We start from the raw sequence: 23,975 nt of genomic DNA on the forward strand, positions 1-23,975 counted from the left end.
GACATGCAGAGTAGTGGTACAAGTGCACAGGAGAGGGTCAAGGTATGAAAGAGAGGAATAGCAAAAAAAAAAAGTAAAAAAAAAGAAAAGAAATAGTAGACCTTATTTTCCTTTTTTTTCTGTGATTTATTTACTATTGTTATTATTATTGTTATTATTGATTTTTTTTTTCGCCAAAACATTAAAGGAAGCGAAAATCCTGGTCTTGGATTCTTCAAGCTTGTCCTGTGCCTGCCATAGGGTAAGGACCAAGAAAAAGCATGCAAGAACACTTCTTACAAGTTTCTAGCTCCAAAATCATTTGAGAGTTTCTTTTTGATTACAGCAAAATCTTAGCTGTTCTTCACAGGTTTGACCAATGGGAAATGGTGCAAATTATCAATAAAAAGGGCAATTATTATTATAATTATTATCATTATCATCGATATCAAGAAGTGTAATTGAAGAGCTAGTGAGAGAAGTGCAAAAAAAATCTCTTGGAAAGGACAAGAGTTAGAGATGAAAGGCATGAGAAGTATAGAATAGAATAATATGGAAGTCTTAGAGTCATGAAAATGAAAGAATTCCAAGTTGTAAGATGGTGCTTAGTGTGAACAGAGTGCATATGCATGTGTTAGTGCCCAGCCTCAAGTCAACCTTAATTAAAAGAAACAAAGAAAACCCAAGATCAAAAGATTCAACCCTGATTAACAAGCCCTTTATTCCAATACACTGTATTTAGGATTGCATAATTTAATGTCTCATGCCATTTTTAAAGCCTGACAAGAGTAATCAGAGTGAAGTCTGGTTGTTATTTGTTGCAGGTTGTTTGACCACACACAAAAGACATGGGCAATGCTTTGATGACAAGAGGGCTGCATGGGATATGGCTCATCATTAGACAGGCCACACTACTAGTAATTTTTCATTAGGCATTAGGCTATTCAGAAAAGTCCATAGGCTACAGCTTACGCATGACTGATATAGAAATTCCCTTGTTTACTCTATGTGATTGCTGCTTTTATTGTAAAATGGTAGCAATTGGTTTTAGTCAAGCACTGAGGGCTGAAACCAAATGATGGTTAAGGAACAAGCCGCAAGTCAAACACATCAAGTATGGACTGATAATAACAGCTGACTAGAACACACAAAGTATATTCTGTATCTAAGGGTGTTAGGATTTTGAGAATGTAATATGCATATCTGCTTGGCTGCCTGTCATTTCTAGACAGAATTTGGAATGTAATTTGTAAACCAAGAGGCTTAAAGTTTATGCTAGTGTAACAGAATGGCAGAGATTCAAAAAGTTAAACTATTCAAAGAGTAAGTTTTGATGGGATTAAAAAGAATAAAAGAGAAATTTCTGGTGAACTAATAGTCTTTCAAGAGAGAACTGCCTTAGGATTAATACAAAAGAAATGTCTTAAGGTTAATAATTTATTCTCATTTGAAGTCTTTAACCATTTGGTGCGATCTCGCTACAGACTACTATTGGTTTTATAATATAAAGTTTCCACTTTTAAAATGGCTGAGTAGTTAGAGTCTTGACTAGAATGCTTGTCCTAGGTCTTTGATCTCTTGAGTTCAAATCCTGCAGTGGTCAACTTTTCCTTTTATCCTTTCAGGGATTGTAAATTAAGCACCAGTCCATGGTGAGGGATTAGAAGGATTGTAACACTGTCAGGACAAGATGCTGTGTTGTGTATGATCCAGCTTTTGCATCCTGGTCTTTGATGGCTAAGCAGAACTTGAATTCTGCTGAGTCATCAGTGAACAGAGCTTAATTACCCAAACATTGGCACGACACATTTAACCTGCAATTGGACAAGCAAGCATACAACCAGCATAGATAAGCTGCTAACAGGATGCTGAAGTTGCATCTAGTAATGAAAATAGCTAAATAGAATTTAGATTAAAACCTTCCCTTATAATTTTTTGTAAAAGTCTCTTCTCAAATTACGTTTCAAACACTAACTTAAGAATAAAAAAATGTTCCAGTCTTGACCACCCCTTTCATGTTTTCTCATGTTTTTTTTCTTTTTTCACAAGATAAGTTTACCTAGGACTACATTATCCAAAGAAGACTATGATTTGTTGTTGGTGAGAATAAGGTCAAAAAGTCCACAAAAGCACAACTATAATCAGAGTATGTAGGATTACTTTATCTAATCTACCCTTTCTCTAGTAAGATATGATTTAAGAAAGATGGGTGCTATTTCTAGCATATTAAGAAGCCATGTAGAGGCCCTCTCTCATTGCCAAGTTAGAAATTAATGTTGTTTATTAGTGTGGTTAAAAACTAGAATTTTTCTTTCCTATCCACACCAGACAATTGCTGAGAAACAAATATTATCTAGCAGAGCTTCACAGATAGATTAATTCAGTAGCATGCAATAAGCCAATGAGCAGACAAAGAGCTTTTATTGACAGCAGTAGGTATTTGATCTTGACAACAGGTTACTGGGAGAAAATACAGTAATGAAATAGGGAGAGAAAGGGAAGGAGAGAGATGGGAGATTAAGATTTTTATCCTCAATGAAAAATACACCTTTCATACCAGCAGCATGAAGATTTACTTAAGTTCTGTTGCAAAAAGCACATGTGGCTAATCTTTAGGATTAAGCATAAAGAAGAAAAATATGAAAAAAGAGGAGTTTAACACAAAAGAATTTTGTTTTTAAACTTTATTTTGTTTTTGGTTTTTGAATCTTGTCTTTTTAACAGAAAAGGAAGAGTTAATGAAATAGAAATCATGCACAAATCCCCTTCAACATTGTCTGTTAAATAAGATAATAGCTAAGCTAGGTGTGGTGTTGTTATCCAGAATGGGCCGCATTGTTTAAACTGGTTGATTTATGTATGAAATTTAGCAGCTGGAAGTTAAAGAAAGGAAAGAAAAAAAAAAGGAAAAAACAAAGAAAGAAAAAAATGTGGTTTGAATAGTTAAAACAAATCTCATCTAGAAGCAGATTTTTAATGTATGCAGGGTAAGAATAAAAAGAAAAAAGAAAAAACAGGAAAGAAGACAGATGGCAGTACAAGAAGTGCCTACTTTTGCAATAAGCAGGAGGGATTTGTTAGCAATGAGATAGAAGAACATGAAAGGTTAACAAAGAATACAAGGTTGGAAGATAGGCAGTGATATGTAAGTAAAAGTGTATCTTGTTTTGCAAGTTTATGGCAGGTCAACCTATTAAATCTAGACCAGGATTTCCAAAAGCAGAATAGTTAACATTTAATATGCAAACTTAAGACAACAAATATTATTGAATGCATCTGGCCATAATATACATACATATACACATACGTTCATATATATAATGCACGTAAATAGAGTGGTATCGATTAAGTGACAAAAGCAAATTGATGATTAAGCAATTATTATTATTTATTCAAACTACAAACAAGTAACTATTAAATAAGCTTAATGCATTTATTGACAATATCAATAATACCACAAAAATTTATGTCACTTTTTAATCATTTTTTTCCCCCAGCAAAATGTAACGTTTGCATCTGGTACACTAATGTTAAACCAGGTACCTGAAATATCTAAAAATTGAATCGCATTTGTAAGGCATTGAATATATGTTTGAACATATGCTCTGGAGTTTCTGCCTGTTATTTCTTTTTTTTTTTCTAGCTATATATTCCATATGATGCAAGTTCCTAAATTTTTTTCATTAAAATGCTCATGATGACCCATTTTTACAAGTTTTCTATTAACTTAAATCTAAGGATGGTGAGGGCCACTGCAGTATAGACATTTTCTTGCTTTTACATAAGAACTTTTAATTATTTATGCACTATTTTTCAGATCATCATTGTCATGCTGACAAATCCATTGACAATCAGCCCAACTAGCTCCTTGCAAATGGAAAGCATAACCTTCTCCAAGCCAGGTTCTTCAGATAATATGTTTTGTCCATTATGTTTTGACTGACTTCTTTTCCACAAATACAACGCCAAATCCAGGACATTGTCAGCACCATACATTCTTGTTGTAATTCTTCTCTTGTATGACATCAGATGTATATTTGGCTGTCAAATCAAAGCAAATTAAATTTTGATTGATCCAACAACTACATCTTGGACCAGTCTGGTAATGCCCAATTCTTAAGCTCCTGAACAAATGAATGAAGAAGCATCAGGTTTTCAGAGAAATGTACATCATTTTATTAAACAAAATGCCCCCCCACCACAAGCCCAGACAGCATTAATTCATTTCATTTTAATATGATACCCATCTGCAAGTGATATTTCAGCCAAATGCCATTTAAAATGTCAACAGCATTCATATTTTAGTTCCTCATAGATAACCAATGAATGTATTGGTCCATCCTTCAGCAGACATTAGTGATGGTCCTAATAAAAAATGAGCAGAATAGTCACTAGTTTTGTTGAAGGTATCCACAGAATGGCAAATAAGAATTGCTGAACAACTAATTTCAGAAGCGATGTCTCAAAAATTCCTTTACAGCTTATGTAGTAAGACAATTATTTATCATGTCCTTGATAAGCATTTTCTTTCATCAATTACAAAAGATCACAATATGATATAATCCAATATTTTTTAGAACTAATTTACATCATCTCAAATACAAATATTAAAATATTTTGCTTAAAATATACTTAAATCAAGTGACATTTACTTGTGTGGCTTTATTAATGTTTTCAATAACAATATTAGGTTAATTAAAATTTAGATTTTTAAACTTACATCATGTAAAGGAGTAGAACAGACTTTTTATTTATTCATGGATACTTTCGGTCGAGATTAATGAGTGTTTAATCCCCACGTGCTTTTGACTTAAAAATAAGTAAGACCACTCTATATATTATATATATATGCATTTACACACACACACATATATATACACACACACACACACATATACATACACACACATATACACGCACACACATATATACATACACACACACATATATACATACACACACATATACATATGTATATATATACAGACACACACGTGTATACAAATATGTGTGTATACAAATATATATGTGTATACAAATGTGTGTGTATATATACAAATATATATGTGTATATAAAGTAGTCATTGGTTATGGCCAGTCAGAAAATTACCATCAATTTCACATCTGCATACACACACAAACATATATTAAAGAGAGGGACAGAGAGAGAGAGAGAGAGAGAGAGAGAGAGAGAGAGAGAGAGAGAGAATGCGAAGTAAAAACTTCAGAGACTTGATTGAACAAAGTTTGTTAATCTCTCCTGTTTAGGATTCAGAATGAGGCTGTCAAGGTATAAATAATAAGGAGGGGAAAAGGGGTGGGTGGGTGTTATGGCCAACTGGCAAGGTGTTAGATTCTCAAGAAACAGAGTTACAGTAAAAAATAAAAAGATATATAAAGAAACAACCCTGTGATGATAAAATAGTTATAGCAATGGTAGCAAGCAATAAGGGAATACAGAAATAGCAGTTGTTGGAACTGTTGTCAGGCATTCTGAATGGTAAACAAGGAAAGGGAGAAGAACAGATCATTAATTTCTGTTTTAGTTAAGCTTTAAGTATTTCAAAGAAAGCAGGATTCAGACACAAGAGTAAAAAAAAAAAAAAAAACATAGAAAGGAAAAAAAAAGAGCAGATTGTCATTAAAGAAAGCAAAAAGAATATCATCATCATCATTGTTATTATTCCTTTTTTTTTTTGCATCTTGGTTTTGTAATGTAACTTCATCTATCACACTGTGGCAAAGAAATTACTGTTACTGTTTTTTTTTTCTCTTAATTGAAAGAAAATGAAGCAATATTAACATTGAGGGAGAATATAAGATAAGAAAAAAGCAGATAAGGAAGGGAAGGATAAAAATTGATCAACAACAGCAATGGAAAAAATGAATAACAAGTTAAATGTTACACAAAACTGTGTAGATCAAATGAAACTGAATGAGTTGTTAAGAATTCCATTTGAAGGGTGGACTGGGATTTAGAGAGAAAGAGAGAGAGAAAGGTGGGTAAGATAAACCCTGCCCTTTTAACTCACCAGGTGGGATACCAAGGTGGAAAAAAAAAAATAATAAAGTGTAAAAAGAATAAATCAAAACTAAATAAAAGACAATGAAACATTTAAGACAAAAGATCTGCACTAATTTAGGGTAAAGTGCACAATGATGGAAATATAATGCCTCTCTGGTTGGGGAAAATAAGGATACTCTACAAGTTCTTTATGCAGAAGGCAACCCGAGGAAACTTACGATCGCTTATTCAGAAATTATTTCCACACCAGAAACAGGTATACGAATTATCAAATTATTCTCATGTTTTGGCCTTCCATTAAGAATTTTCTGTGATAAAAATAGAAAGTATGTTTTTGCCCCCACCCCCATAATTTTTAGGAAAAGTTGGACTAGACCTGTCAGTTGAATAAAATGTCAAACTACATTGGCAGGGGTTTTGCAAACCACAGCTTCTCTTGCTTGACACATTTAAGTTTGCTTAAAAAGTTCTTGATTAAGGAGTTTCTAATGAGGGAAAAAAAGTACTCTAGCAGTTCTGTGAGTTTGTGGTAATTATGATGTTTTGCTAGTTGAAAAGATCTAATGAAACAAAAACAAGATTGTGGAGTTGTACCAGATCAGACCCCACACCCACCCCACCACCTATTTCCATTTAATTTCAGAGATCTCTTTCTTGTTCCCTTTCAAAAAAAAAAAATAATAATAATTTTAAATCAAGTATTCTTTAAAGTAAATGCTTTTTGCCAACATAATGTGGCTGTCCTGAAAGGGACGATGTTACTGTTGTTATAGTCCCGAGAAACATTGTTTCTAGCTGGCTATACTACACACTGTGTCCTTATATTTTCAAACGGGGAGCTCAGCAAATTAAAATATTATCAACACAAATGACTTTTATTCTTGTTACCATTATAAACTGATAAAAAGGATAAAAAAGAAACAAAAAACCTTCTTGGTTTCACACTTCAAACATTTTAGTCAGCACTTAACTATAAACCCACTGGGACTGAAAAGTTGCTTGCTAAAAGTGGAGAGTTCAGACTGTAACAAGACACAAGTTTTAAAATTGAATAAAAAGTACAGCAGAAATATATTACTAGCAAGTCAGGAGTTGCAGATAAGATGAACAAACATTTCAAGTGAGATCAGTGAATTAAAGATAACACCCTAGAGTGGGTAAGCTGCTGCAGAGTCTGGAATTTCAGTAATTATATTGGAAATGAAGAAGAAAACATCCCGGGAAGAATTGTATATTGGTAAGTTATGAGGTGAAGGAACATTATCTCATATCTCATCATAACCTTATATTGTATGAGATGGAACCAGAATTTAAGACATACACATTGTATGTGTGTGTGTGTGTGTGTATTTGTTTGTATATGAATGTGTGCATACATGTATATTCTTCTCTGACAGCTACAGGAAAGGAAAAAGTTACCCTACATCATCACAGAGCAACTCAAACAGACATAGGTCTGTTGGTGGTTTCATCATATCTACTTTTATGTTAAGAGAGGAAGTTGGTTAAGGATACATTTCCCTCCTAAAGTGCAAGATGAAGATTAATTTCAAGTCAGCCCAAATCAATGAAACTATTTGTCTATCAACTTCAGTAACTGGCAACTTTTACTAAGCAATGTGGGGAGGGTTAAGGGTTAAGCACACACACACACACACACACACACACACACAGAATCAATTTGAACAAGTAGTAAGAAATAGATATTAAATCAAGTTTGCAAATATATGCAGCTTGTACAGTGAATCTCTAACAAGAATTCTCCGTTTGTAATGATATAAACTAGTCGGTTCGTAACAGGAAATTAGAATATACTCCTGCACCACTATAATAATAATAAAAAGAAAACAAAGACTGCTGACATTGGCATGAAACCACACATTTATAAAGGAGTTATGTCCTCAATCAAATCAATCAATCTCAATATATTGATGTATCAGTATTAATATTGTAATTTTATTGACTCTGGAGAGATGAAAACCAAAAATGATGTCAGCAATATTTGAACTCAAAACACGAAATAATTAAACAAGAACTGCTAAGAGTTCAATCTAAACTTCTTTGGGTTTTCTTCTCCACAGACTGTAGTGGTAGCAGAAGTAGTAAGTAAAAGGAGTAGACAAAGGAACACACACAAATTAATTTACAGATTAAACAAATGAAAAGAAAATATAGATTGTTGTGCTGAACACAAGGCTGTGTTGTTAAGTTGTTTGCTTTGCAAGTAGAAATCTCTAGGTTCAATTCCTTTGTGTGTACCACGGGCAAGTGCTTTCTGTCACAGCCTCACTTTGCCTGATACCATGTGAGTGAAATTTGGAAGCCATCATGTGTGCATGTTCTATGTATGTGTGTGTGTGTGTTCTTGTTTGTTCAATTCAATATATATTGAAATAAAAAGTAAACATGAGGCAAAGAAGAAGAAAAAAAGAGAAACAAACTAAAAAAAAAAAGCCAGAGCTAGGTAAGTACATATGTTCTACTTTGAGTTGAACATTCCCTTGTCAAGTGCAAAGCCATGAACAAGTAAGTGAATGGTCCTTTGAGACCCATAGCTTTCCACAAGTAGTATTTGTGTTTTGGCTGGACACTTAACTGTAAGCATCCCAGTTTATCAAGACAGGAATAAGAACACAGATTCTGATATAGTTACCTGCAACAGACAAATGTCCTATCCAGATAAAGTTATCAATTGTCCACTTTATAACATTAAAAGTAAGGTAAGGCATGGGTCCTTACAGATAGATCCTCTGACAGATGAAGTAGGATATTTATGGGAATGTTCTATATCCAATATTTCAGATTAAGGTAAGAAAGATGGTTTTACAAATTTCAACATCTAAACACTGCTGAAGCAAAAGCAAATGGTATTTTGTTTAACTTTTTGCTTTTTAAAGCTAATTGCTGTTTCTGTTTAGCTTCAAGTTAACTGTGACTGAGCAGACCATGATAAAAGACATTCCAACTGTGAATAAACCTACCTTTTAAAGAAGCATGCATACAAATACATTATTCCAGGTGTTCATTGCTTACTTCTGTCAGTTCCTTACTGAAGGGCAGTTTCAAAGGAAATTTAGCTCCTGTTTTAGCAGAATGAGCAACTGTGTAGGAAATCCTTCTTTGGCTTGAAAAATTTTCTGCTACATTGGGAATGAATTTGGTTTTTATCTCTTCTTATGGCAAGCCATTTAACAACGAAGTAGCATTCCTTATTCATTTGCTGATTAAGTAGTTACAGAAACGTCTTATCTAGCAGGGAGAGAAAAGACACAAAAATCCCAACAGATGTATCAAAGTTGGAACTGATAATTTATGCAGTCAGGAGTCTACTGAGAGCTGAGTAGCATGGTCAATTAGTTGCTATGAATTCTATTGTCTCAGGCATTCACCACAAAGAAAGGGACTATAAAGCTGGAGAAGCCCTTGATTTTAGAGGTAAGGAGACAATGGACTGAGTATGTGGCTGAACTGATATTTGTGAACATACCTTCTGTGAAAGACAGGAACAACAGAATATTCTAGACACTCCCAAAATGCAAATTAAAAACAAAAGAAAAAAGTCCACCCCCACCCTATCTCTGTTTCTGAATTAATGTAAAGACAGTTGGCTGGCAAAAGCGAGTGTGTTAAATATGAGTATTCCACAGTCGATTAATCCATAGTTGTCTAAAGATTTCTTCAAGCCATCCCATTTGAATGACTTCCAGCATACCCAAGTCATTCTGGAGTTATGCCCATGTCTCACTGCTACCATACCACAAGAGAGAGATGATAAAGATAATAAATGTGGATTTTTGTGTGCATATTGAGCTGTTCCATTGTTTCTGAACATGCTAATTAAGGAGGCCAGAGGCCAAAGATGTCAATACAAATCTTTTTTTGGTACATAATGAAGTAGAAATTTCATTTTCTTCAACTAATGATCCAAGATATGGAAACATTGTGACTTGTCCCATTTGTACTCTGAATATAATTCATTGAAATTTTATCTGGAACAAGTATTTTGGACTCAGAAATAAACCATCCAAAATTAGAAAGAATTAGAAATAATTCTTATTTTGGCACAGGACCAGCAGTTTTGAGGGGAAAAGCAAGTTGATTACATCAGCCTCATACTTGGTTGATACTTTATTTCATCGACGCCGAAAGGATGAAAGGTAAAACTGACCACGACAAGATCAGAACTCAGAATGTACGGAACCAGATGAAATGTCACTAAGCATTTTGTCTGATGCACCATTTTGCCAGCTCAATGCCTTTACTACTACTGTGCTAATAATAATAATCCTTTCTATTATAGGCACAAGGCCTGAAATTTTGTGAGAGTGCTCAACTGGTATTGTTTTATTGATCATGAAAAGCTGAAAGGTAGAGTCGACCTTGGTGGAATTTGCACTCAGAGCATCAAGACATACACAATGCCAGTAAGCTGGTATGCTAATGATTCTACCAGATTGCCAGCTTAAATAATATTATGCGATTGATTCTGCCATTAATTGATAATAATAATAATGCCCTGATGTAGTACCAGGCAGTAGCTCTTATGGCTTTTGATCTTAACTGATTGGAATTGTTATCATATACATTGTTTTGTCTTGGTATAAAAGATGGCTTACAGCAAATATTCAGCACAATACCACAGATTTGCTTGCCAGTTGTTTGATCATAACCAGTTGAGCATGTCCCTTGGTTGCTGACGAGATGTGCATTTCTGATCAAGAGCAGGAGTAGTGGGGGAGCATCATAACCATGTATGGAGTTTGAATAATTCACCTCTGGAAACATGGGTGTTTTGTTCAACATCGTTAAACAACCCTTATTCAAAGACCATTTGAGTGGAATGGGTTCAAATTATGCCACGGTCAACTTTGTTTTCCATCCTTTTGGCAATTGATAAAGTAGGAATCATTTGAGCAGTGGGGTCAATGTAATCAACTTACCCCTTGCCCCAAAATCACTGGTCATGTACGAAAATTTGAAACGAATATTATGATCAAGAAGACAAAGAGGAGAATGGGAGGAGAAAGATGTACTTAGAGTAGACAAGTAGATAAATATAGAGGAAAAAAGGGGGTAAATCAGAGAATGATAAAGACATTTAACATTTTTTTTTCAAGATGGCAAAAATTTTTTAAAAAGTGTTTAGAATGTGAAATTAGATTACAGAGTAGAGCAGAAAAATTAGAAGTATGTTGTAAAACAAATTGAATAATAACTCTAAGTTTCTAATGAAAACAGCCATTCAAGGCAAAATATCCAAGCGATTTCATCATACAGGCAACAGGGTGGGAATGGCAGGGAGTGCAGAAGGATGAGTGAGGAAGAGTTGACGCGAGGCTGTGTTTCTGTGTGAGTGTGTGTGTGTGTGTGTGTGTGGTGCAAGGGTAAAGGCAGATAGTAAAGCACAAATCAGCTCGGATTATACATTACACATCTATATATATATAAATATATATATATCTTATAGAAATGGCATGATTGTATGTATGTATGTGAGTGTGTGTATAAGTATACGTGTATGTATGTATTTATTAATTTATTAAAAATCCAAGATTTCCCTCCGTTACTACTCTAAGTTAACCGATTCCATTTTACCACAAAAACAGAAACAGATACCTTAAATTAGTACTGGAAGGAACACTCAGCTGTGAGTGAAAAAGTAAATTCTGGTGAGTGTGTAGATATAATAATTTTTACTCCCATTGGTGAGTCCAGATGCACATATAGAAATATGTAAGAATATATGTTGAGATAGATGTTAGTAGTTCTTTGTGAGTGTGTAAATTAATGTACATGTGCTTGTATTTAAAGCATGCATGTATGTATAGGTATAGATGACACAAATCAATCGGTGAAAAAAAATCAAACTTGAAGGCGAGGGGAGGGAGTGGCCTGTGCATAACAGTAGAGAGCAGCCATTACAGAAATGCATGTATGTTCAAGTCAGTAGAGAGAAACAGCCGCGAAACATATGCATACACATACACACAAACATATACATACACATATACACAAAAATACACTATACACATATACACAAACATACACTATGCACATACACACAAACATATACACTCATATACATAAACATACACACAAACAAACACTCATACACATACACACAAAACCCATTACTCATATTTACATATACAAAATATGCACACGCATACTCACACATACATGTAAGCACCATATATCTTATAAACCCTTAAACAATGCAGGTAAGTGGAAAAGTTAGTCAAAATATAGTGATGGCAATAAATAAAGACAAAGGCAAAATATTATATCACCCTCCATTCATCGTATAATGCTTCTGATTTATTTAAGGAAAATTTCACCTTATTAAATATAAGAAAGAAAACATCAAAAGGGCAGGCTGATACACTTTTTCTCTAAGGCTTTAGATTACTTTCTTTCTTATATTTGATAAGGAGAACCTTTTCCCAAAATATAATAGAAGCATTAAACAACCAATGTAAGGCTGTTTTCTTTTTATGTACTGACATCACTTTTCACATTTTGCCAAATTTCTCACTGGCATTGCTTAAAGGTTTCTTTAAAATATGTCATTTGCACATTGCAATGCTTCAATCAGAGAACAATATCCGTTTAAATGTAAATACATAAAAACATATACATAAACACATGTTCATATATACATACACAAACATATATACATAAATAAACACACACATTTTCTTATACCTACATATTCACATAGATACATATACAGAATTATTGAGATAGATGTATACACACACATTCAAATATATACAAACAATTACGTAGATACAAATTTTATGTATACACACAAATACAAATATACATACATATACTTACATACAAATACACACACAAACACATGTACAAGTCATATACACATACATGTACAAGTCCATATACATTGATACATCTGCACACATACACACATGAATACATACACATACAATCACACACACACACACGCGCAAATACACTCGTCCATTCAGACAAAACATACATAAAATCAACTAAAAACATTGAAAATAGAACACTTAAAGCAATAATTATATGAGGCTATATATATATATACACGTTTATATAGTTAGGGCTATTAGAATGGCAGAATTGGCATCAGGCAAACAGGTAACAGAAGCAATTGGACAGAAAATGGCATGTCTCAGGTATATTTTGTTAATCAGTGAGGTCATCGTTAACTTAGGTTTCATTTTCTTTTCAAGTTTAACTTAAATTGTAAGTTTAAGCAGTGGTTGGTCATTGTAACATTATAAGAAAATAAATAATCGTAATAAGGAGCTGACAACCATGTTGTATGACTGTGTATGGATGCATATGTATGTGTGTGTATATATATTTATATATACATATATAAATATGTATACATATTATTTATAGCTGCACACATATAAACAAACACACATACATGCTCACATATATTTCAACAATTACACATAAATGTATGTATAAATACACTGTAGATAGTAAAATTTGATAAAATGTACAGCGAACTTGCTGTGGGAAATGGGAAACCCAGCATTTCAGTTTCACTATATACTACTACAAGTCATACCAGCACAGACCAATTACCAGCCTGTTTGGAATCAGTTTCATCATACACTCACACACACACATGAATATACAGACACATAAAAACGCATATGGCTGAACATTCGCTTCACAGCCACAACGTCCTAAATTCAAATCCACAAGCTTGGCATCTTGGGTGAATGTCATTTTCTATGGCCCAAACCTTGTGAGCGAAACTGAGAAGACAGACACAGTATAGAGGTCTGTTGGGTGGACTGTACATGTAATTTAAAAGCTACACCTTTGACATACACTGTCACTCTATTTTCTGCCCGAGAGTTATGTTGAAGGTACACGTGTCAGCTACTTGAGGGTATACAATGCTCAGCTATTTAAGGGCAGGTCATTCAGCTCATTGAAGAGCTGAATCCTTGTCCTACAAGAGAGATTTGTAGGACTATGTGTGTGCGTGTGTGTGTGTTTACACAAACACACACATACATATGCACATGGATATAAATATATGTGTATATGCATATACATGCATATTTATAAAAATATATATACACACACATACACTACCACAATCATGTAAATACGCATTTACTCAATTTGTTTTTCTGATCAAAACGCAAACTTTTCAAAGCAAACCAGTGGAAAAGTGTGTAGTGTTTGAGTATAACTTTGTATTTACTCACACCAAGAGATTTTCTATATACAGTGATTGAGTTAAACTCACTGACGAGTACACTTGACTTTTGCAAATGGCACAGATCCTATATGCATGAAGGATTAATCCAGTTTACCAACACACAATTATACCTATCTATCTGCATGTGGTAGCGCAGGTGAGTGTGTGTGTATATATATATATACATATATACACACAATCACATATATATATATATATATATATATATATATATATATACACACACACACACACACACATACACACTCATGTATGAAAACACACATACATACATGGCTGTGTGCCCATTTTAAGATAACAAAATGGAAGTGGGGATACAAAAAGCTGTAGCAATGCAGAAAGTGTGAGCAATGTACATTTTATAAAGGCTAAATTGCCAAGCTAGAAGTAGTAGTAGTAGTAGCAGTAAAAGTAGTAGTAGTAGTAGTAGTAATATAAAGTAGCAGTAGTAGTTATAGTAGTAGTAGATGCAGGATTAAAGCCCTTCTGGTGTTTTTTTTATATTTTGGATTTTATTGCTTTAAGTTTTATTTTGAACATGCACTTGCTGAGTCAAGTGCTGCACAACCACTACTACTACAACCATAACCATCACTGTTATCATCACCAACATCACCACACCACCACCAGCACCGCCACCACCACCACAACCTGTAACAGTACCACCACCATCATCATGACTGCTCCAATGTAACCACCACCACCACCAACACCACCACCACTACGATCACGGATGCTGCCCACCATTGCGGTGTTGGGTGAGGGGGTTCTGTCTGTCAGTCTGATTGCCTTGTCTGTCTGCCTGCCTGTGTGCCTGCGTGCCTGTCTGCCCGTCTGCCTGCCTGTCTGCCTGCCTCATGACTGGGTACTGCTAGGCTGTTGTAGGCAACCATCGGTTTGGACAATGAGCCAGCTGGGCAGATGTGATGGAGGGACATGAGTGAGGTGCGGGAGTCCAGCACTGTACTCCAAGTTGCTAGTTACACCTGCAGTGAAGAGGAGGAGGAAAAGAAATGACGACGACGACGTTGGCGACGAACATAATAATAACGATAATAATAATACTGATAATCTTTCTTTAATAATGATTTTTGTTATGGGACACAAGGGCCCTAGACATTGAGGACAAAACAAGGATGACGATGATCTGATGATACTTATAATGATGATGTTAACGATGATGATCATGATAATGGAGACATAATGATGATGACGACAATTAGGATAACAAGAACAATACATTTCCAATACTTTTTTTCAAAATGTTACAGAAAAAATTTTTCAACTAGTTTAAAACAGTGAATGTCCATCCAAACATTTCTGTTAATTCATTGTGACTGCACATCTAAGTATCTCGGCCCATATATTGCAAATGTGCATCAAAACATCTCTACGCTTTTATCAGCATTAAAGAGAAATAAACACAACCATAAATACGAACACCAAAACCTGAAGCTTCTATGCGGTTGACCTTCTAGAAATAGGAGCAATATCTCCTTTAGATCACATTCTGTTTGTTTTAGGAAAAAGGACACAGTGGATTATATAGTATGCTACAGGGTTTCCTGCATACATGAAAAAAATGTGATGGTCACAGCAGAAATGCCTTTGATCAGAGGCTTGCTTGATTGAGCCTGACCTGGGTGGGATGGGGGCCTAAACAACAACAGCAGCAACAACACTGACATTCAAGTCAAGATTTGAAAATCAAACATAAGAGTTCAGAAGCTGAAATCTGCATACAAACATGTGTGCACACACATGTATATATCTATACACACAACTCAACACAAACACCTACACAGGACAGCATACGGTCGCACTCATATTCAAATACATGCCCACACACAAAATACAAGAGTAAATGCTTAACAAAAACAGGGAAAAGATCTAAAGATTCTTGGAAGTTTAGTAACAGGGTTTGATAAACAAATAGAGCATCAGATCAGAATGTTTCCAGTTTTATCTTTCAACAACTAAAATTGTTGTTGTCACTGTTTAGGTCAACATCAACACTATGTCCATTCTAGAGAAGACTTAGTGATAGGTTCGAATCAATGAGGGAATTTCTTTACTTATTCACACGCCTGTTAAAAGTAAGAGTAAAATGTGTTTCAAATCACTCCCTAGCTCTTTACATGATCTCTCATCCGGTTAGAAATATTTCTGTCAGTACAAAGTAGCACAGAGTGGAACCAAACCCGATGCTGTGTGGTTATAAAGCCAACTGCTAGGCCACATAGACCATGTCTGTATCTGGTGAGCTTCTTAACCACCCAGCTATGATTATTTTAAATCCTTTAGCATTCAGATTACTCTGTCAAATGTTATGCTTCTTTATTCACACTGTTTTGAATTAATCATGCATTATCTCATAGCTTTGAGATTTCAAAGATGTGATTGTTTATCTTAAGAATGATATTGTAGGGTAGGTGTGAGAGGCCAAATCTAGCCAATTTGAACAGAAAACAGGCAGAATATGATGCGGCCAGTTTAAATACTATCTGTCATGCTATCATTGAAGTCCTAAATCTTGAAAGATGCAAGTACCAGAGTAGCTGAAGGATGGTCAGAATAACTTAAGTGATTGCTTTGCTAAAATACCAATTCCCAATAAATGAGCCAATAAGAGAAGCCTCTCTGTAGCCATTCAACCTGCTAGATATAACAGTCAAATCTCTCTTCAAGAACAACAGTGTCAAAAGAGAAAAAGAAAGATGATTTGGGACTAAACAACAACACTAGTCATTTAATCTACTAGAAATAAGTCAAATCTCCCTCAAATCACTTCCTACCATCTTTAAAAACTGGAAGGACATATTGCATAATGTAATTCAAGAAATGATATCTGAAAACCAAAACATAGGATGGAATGTTTTAGATGATAAGACAACTTGATCAGAAATGATCTAAATAAGCCAGCAATGGGAGTGCTGAAATATAGTGACATTTATGCACAGAAACAAAAATTTTCAAATCTCAAAGAGGACATGTGTTTCAGTAGGAATAACACCAACTCAAAACCTCCATGGATAATTTGCTAAAAGCATCAACGCAAAGTGACTCATAATTGCTGTGAACTGCATGGCAACCTCATTAATGCTGGGAGTATGAAAAATCACTCAGTACATACTGTAAAGTGGGTGGCATTAGGAAAGCATTCAAATGAAGAAACCACAACAAACTGGAGCTGGATCTTGTCAGACCATCTAACCCATGCCAGTATAGAACATGGCAGTTAAATCATGATGAGGAAGAGGACTATGAAATAAATTTATATATAAAAATGAATGTGTAAATGCCTCTAGTCATAAGCAACAAGTTTGTACGTAGGGAGCTGAAATTTGACATAAGGACACAACTTTTCAAGAAGATTATAGGATATATGACTTAGAAAATAGAAAAACAACTCCTTTTAGGTTTCCCAGAAATTTCTTTTTTTAAATGTAAAATTTTATTTTAGGTTGCATACTTTTTTGTGTGTGTGTGTGTGTGTGTGCATGTGCATTCTTTTTTAGGCTGAAACTATCTCCTGGATTCTATGGATGCAAAACTTATGAATGAATCAACATTCTTGGACAACCCTAATATCATCACTAATTTTATTTATTGCGATTAACCCCAAGTATGAATTCTTATTATATTCTAAACATCAATAAATTCAAGCAGAGTACTACTAATATTTATTTTTGTCTTGCTGCAACATTATGCCCTACAGGCACATCAAAGGGCCCGTTTTTTTTTTTAAACTTTTGTAGCTAGGAATGAAGATTAAATTGTCTAGTTTTGCCATCTTTATAGCTCATTAGGACATACTTATCTTTCCAATGTAAATCACTGAATGTTACTAGCCAACACTACTTATAAGTAAAATTCATTTATCAATATCTATAATATCATTATAAATGAGTAATAATCAGGTGTCTATCTTTTACTTTTACTTGTTTCAGTCATTAAACTGTGGCCATGCTGGGGCACTGCCTTGAAGAATTTTTCAGTCAAATGAATCAACCCCAGTACTTTTCCTTTTTTTCGTTCCTTTTGCTGAACTGCTAAGTTACAGGGATATAAACACACCATCACCAGTTGTCAAAGTTGTGAAATGGCCTTAAAATATATATTGTTTTGAGTCCTCTTTTAGTTTTACAGTCATAGGCTCAGGGACATCCTGGGGTATCATGACTTTAAAAGGTTTTAGTTGATTATATTAGCCCCAACATTAACGTTTTAAACCTGATATTTAATTCCTATTTTATTTGTTCATCTTTTAAGTTACACAGCATAGAGTGCTGTTTTTCAAGCAGTGTCAGCATTTGTTCTTGAGCAAAACACTTCATTTCACACAGCTCCAAGTCCGCTCAACTGTAAATGCGTAAATCTGAGACGGACTAGTGTTCCATTCAAGAGGAATGTTGGCCTACTTGCATAGTCAGCAGGATGGAATCATTCAAAATTTGTAAGATAACACAAGTATAACAGTTGATAGTATGATCCATATAATGATGTACGGATGAAAGAGAGAGAGAATTATGCGTGTACACACATACATATCCCATTAGTGCACATGTGAAATTTAGTAATGGTTGAGGGTCTCATAAAATGAGTTATTCCTAATTTTGTTAAACACAAGTATGATTAATATAATGAATTACACAATAGTTTCATAATTTTTATAAAATTTTTATCTCTTAACCCTTTCGTTACTGCATTTATTTTGAGATACTCTATGTTCCTTTCAGTTACTATAAATATAGCAAAGAATTTAGTAAAATAACTTAGTTATTATCAGTCAGCTAGTGTTAGGAACATAAATTGTGACTAAGGTTTGGTGGAAAATTTTAATTCAAAACTTAACACAAGACATTTGTACTCAGAGCTGGTTTCAGCTGGGTTGGTAAGGAAAGGGTTAAACAGTTTATTTCTTTTTTTAAACTTTGCATACAAAGTGCTAAATTCAACCTCAGTTGGCTAAAATTACAATCTGGGAAGACATACAGAACTAATAACTTCCAATTATGAACTTAGAACAAGCCTGAGTAAAACACTAGTGGATACCAAAGTGTTAAATTGAGAGTAAGTAGAGAGTAACTAAGAAACTGCTATTTATCAACTTCATCAGCTTAAACTATTTATTAAAAGATGAACTGCAACTAAAATTACACAACCAACAAAATTAGAATGTAAAGAAGTTGGTATTAGGACTAAACTATTCAAATAAGTTTGGAATAGCATGGTGTTTTAGAAACTCATTATTAGAATAATGTGCTTATTCAGACAGAAGACAAAAGATACTTCAGAGGATAAAATAATTTTTCCTATCCTATTCTATCATATATATATATGTATATACATAGATACACGTAAGCACCAAGCCATACATATGAACATATACATAGGCACATATACACAGTAAACTTGCACACACACATGCATATTCATCGAAGTTTTGATCAGTTTTTGCTTTTTTTTACTTAGGAAATTAGACAAATCAAACAAACAAAAAACAAAATTGAAAATACAAAACAAGGAGAAAAGGGAAAATAAATGACAGAAAATATTTTGATAAATTTATAAGAACAACAAAAATACAATAAATTTATAAGAAAAAATACCCCATTTCTATCATCCATCCCACCACTTGAAAAAATAAAGGGAGAAGCCCCCCACTTCTTTCCCTGAACCCCCTTCCAGCGAACTGACATACCATTACAACATCAATTACAAAAAACAACATAAAAACAAAACCAAACAAAAAGTGTTAAGTTTGGTGATTAATTAATTAAAAAAAGGGTTAGGGGGAATAATGGTAGAGGAGTAGGGGCTTTTTTCTTTTCTTTTTTTTTGCTTTTCTTAAGGTATTAAAAAAAAAGAGGAGGAGGTGACAAGTTAATAGAAGATTACTTACAAGTGAAATAAGGTTCATTCAGCTTGGTTGAAGAATCTGTTGATTAGAAGGAGAGAAAAAGGGGCAAACGTGTAGTGAGTGAGTGAGAAACAACAACAACAATGTAATGTTATAAAACAAATAAACCAAAACAAAAATAAAAGGAAAAAAAAGAAAATTGTTGCTAGAGCCACAAAGCAAAATGTGGAATCATCATCATCATTCATTTAGTTTTTGCATGATAAGAAATGTCAACAGCACAAAGCATTTTCAGCAATGCTTTATGTTCTACTATTTACTACCTCCTTTAATAATAATCATAATAATAATAATAATAATATTAATAATAATGCTCTGATGCAGTAGCAGGCAGTGGCTCTCATGGCTTCTGATCTTATCTGATTGGAAGTGTTATCATGTACATTGTTTTGTCTTGGTATAAAAGACAGGCTATTACAGCAAATATTCTGCTCTATACCACAGATTTGCTTGTCAGTTGTTTGACCGTAACCAGTTGACCATGTCCCTTAGTGGCTGACAATATGTGCATCTCTGATCCCAAGCAGGAGTAGTTGGGGAGCATCATAGCCATGTGTTGAGAGAAATTCTTTGGAGTTTGGATAATTCACCTTTGAAAACATGGGTGTTTTGCTCAACATCCTTAAACAATCCTTTTTGAGCAGGATAACTACTCGACCTGAAGAAAATTCTAACTGAGCCCTACCTGCAAGGTCATGTGCTGTTTATCTTAACATACGATCACCATGTTGTGCATATGCCTGGTGTACCCTAATCAGACAGGTAGTCATGATGGGTATGTTGGGCTTTGTATATTTTACCCCAGTGTCACTTAGATGTCATGCACTGCTCCCTCACTCAATAATGATAGTTTCAAATTTTGGCACAAGGCCAGCAACTTCAGGAGTTAAGTTGATTACATCAACCCCAGTACTTCACTGGTACTTAATTTATTGAACCCAAAAGGATGAAAGGCAAAGTCAACCTCGGTGAAATTTGAACTCAGAACGTAGTGATAGGCGAAATACAGCCAAGCATTTTGTCCAGGGTCCTATCGATTCTGCCAGCTCGCCACCAATAATGATGATGATGAATGTAATAATCTTAGATTAGAGTGCAATGGAAGCAATAACAATTAGAGCAAAGAGTTAAAAGATTTAATCCATGGATTTGCATCCCTGTTGTTTGTATGTGTGTGTGCATTATGGAAACTACTAATCCTTCAAAAAGTGAATGGCATCACTACATGCACTTTATTTTCATGATATTACTGTTAGGAAAGGGTTGAAAACTTGGATGAGAAGTGCCCTAGCTAATAACCAAGGAATACAGGAAAAAGGGACATGTATACTGGGTGATACACCTGGTCTCTCTAAACAAACATCTTTATGCCCTGCTTATGGACCAAAGCTTGTCTTACAGAGTATTCTACAATTGTCTTAGATATTTTGCAAACAACTTGTATATGCAAGTGCTACCAGTTGAGAGGTCTGCATACCAGAAGCCAGCAAGTGTATGGGGTTACCAGGAGAGAATGCATTCCGTTTCAGGGCCTACCTCTCGATGGTATCAATGCGCATGGCTCCCCTTACTGATATGAGGCCCCACTTGCTAGATCAACTGGTTATCAAATAAAGCTTAATATTTTCAAACCATCGCTCATCGTCTCTTTTTAACCAAATCCAGTGGCTAGCTTTTTCCACTGTAGTTTGGATATCGGTCATGGTGGTATTTACTTTACAATGAGTTAGGCCTAAGGATAACAACAATTGCCTCACACTGTGTCCAACAAACCCTCTACATCTGACTTCGAATGGAAAATGCTCTGCTTTCCAGCCTGCATCTTCACATTCCTTGAGGAGGTTTACATAATGGTCAATCTTTTTGTTAGCAAAAGAATTATATAAGATTACGAGAGTACAGTGAACATGTGTATTTACTATTTATTGTATAAGATGGTGGAAAGTGTGAAACATGTATACGATTGAAAAGTAACCTCTTGAAATGAAAGATAACAATTTTCAAACTCCTGAAGTTACTATAATCAACTATGTCATCAATAAACACCAGCGCTCCTATGTTATGTCATCAACAAGATTCAAACCTCCTGTGTGAAAAGATAATCTTGCAAAGGTCACTGATAAATTTATTATCCAGTTTGAAAGATATCTTTAGCTGTATGAAACCAGATGAGAATGATAAAATGGATTCATTTCAATTAAGTCTGGTAGATACAGCAGCCAATTACTATAATGAAATGGAGCAGCTTGAAATAACAAAAGGGCAAACTAACGATGGTATTATATATTATTCAAGATTAAAACATTTCATTGCAACTAAATTAAATAGCAGCAAAAATGTATTCAGGGAACAAATAAGAACATAGTCACTGAAGTAACAGCCTGCTGGAGAAACCTATTACTGATGAATATCAGGATATTATAAATCAGCTACATTATGAGGCCAATAGAAATGTATCTTGCTAAAGACTTGAGTAACTGATTAAGAGGCAGTTTTGCTATAGCTCTGCCTTATCCTATAAGACAGGGAAAACCGTTACACATTAAAGTTGGCTGTTTCTGTAGTCCTGGTGAAAGAGTCAGCCAGTGTTATGACTAGTATTATGGACAATGCTGATATGAATTACTACATCCCTATGGTACTGAAGTTTGGAAATCAATTTCCATTTCGGCTAAAATTTGATTTTGGTGAGAATCAAGAAGATTAAAGAACTAAGATACCATGGCACAGGTGTGTCGAAAACATTTTGTAAAGGTGTGTAGAAAATGAAATAGTATTATCAGCAGCACCATGCTGTCAAACACCTCACCAGGTTCTGTAAATAGGCACAATCAATAGTGGCTTACTGTAAGCGCAAGTCAATTGCCTTTAATTTGTAAAAATAATGTATAAAAAGTTGGTATTAAAATTATGGCCCATATCAAATCAAGAACTTTTAAGGGAATGAAGTTTAAAATAATTAGGAAAATAACTGTAAACACCAATGTAAACAATTACTACCTAGACAATGAAGTTTTGTTGACTACAGAATATCTATGCAATGAAAAGGTAGAGTCAGTAAAGAATCAGAATTCAAATTGTATTAATAATGTTTTCTGCTGTGTCTAATCCATGGTGATACTCATTGCCCTCATCACCATTATTTTTACTGCCTTTCCATGTTGGTATGGGTTAGATAGTTCACTTTCAACAAAACATCTCCCCTACATTTGTTACTATGTCACAGTGAGACACAGCATACTGAGATCATCCTCCACATCTACCTGTATCTTTTCTACTCTTCCTGTTCTGTTGGTTCCATTTCCTTGCATTGTCCTTCACCCAACAACTATTCTTTACATGCATCTCATGCTCATAGCTTTCCAGCCTTCTGTCTCACACACTGTAGTGGATACTTTTATTAATGTCCAGTTTTTCTCTCGTCATCCAACTTTGTCCTTCATGCAAGCTGACTGCTTTCAATAACCCCATCTACCACCAAACATTATTAGTTAAGGCGTGGTGTGTGTGTATGTGCCTGGATCCTTATTTATAGGTACTCCTCCCATCCCTGATAGGTTAGGAAACGTTATGTTCTATTTTAGTTGGGTCTCTATGGCTGGATGCCCTTTCTAAAACTAACCACTATATATATATATATATATATATATATATATATATATATATATATATATATATATATAAATTCTTTAGATGGTTTAAGTCATAGAACTTCAGCCATGCTGGTTGATGCATATAATATATAAAATTAATTTAGCCATGCATGTGTTACTTTGTAAAAGCTTTTTTTAAAAAAGTGAAGCATAAAT

At 34.4% G+C, this 23,975-nt stretch overlaps 1 protein-coding gene across 16 annotated transcripts in view; it reads right to left on the bottom strand.

The window, feature by feature from the left end:
* Positions 1-23,975, bottom strand: part of LOC115222086 (muscleblind-like protein 1) — a 357,773-nt gene that overhangs the window by 16,050 nt on the left and 317,748 nt on the right. For 14 of the 16 annotated variants that reach the window (XM_036511148.1, XM_036511149.1, XM_036511150.1 and 11 more), the window contains 2 exons: positions 20,149-20,184; positions 14,988-15,229 (listed from right to left, as the gene is read on the bottom strand). In XM_036511148.1, coding sequence (XP_036367041.1) covers positions 15,099-15,229; positions 20,149-20,184 — 167 coding nt within the window. In that variant the 3' untranslated portion in view covers positions 14,988-15,098. The remainder of the gene's footprint in view (positions 1-14,987; positions 15,230-20,148; positions 20,185-23,975) is intronic. The other 2 variants (XM_036511147.1, XM_036511158.1) reach the window with 2 other exon arrangements.

This window comes from Octopus sinensis, linkage group LG19 (genome assembly GCF_006345805.1).
Source record: "Octopus sinensis linkage group LG19, ASM634580v1, whole genome shotgun sequence".
NCBI classification, from domain to species: domain Eukaryota; kingdom Metazoa; phylum Mollusca; class Cephalopoda; order Octopoda; family Octopodidae; genus Octopus; species Octopus sinensis.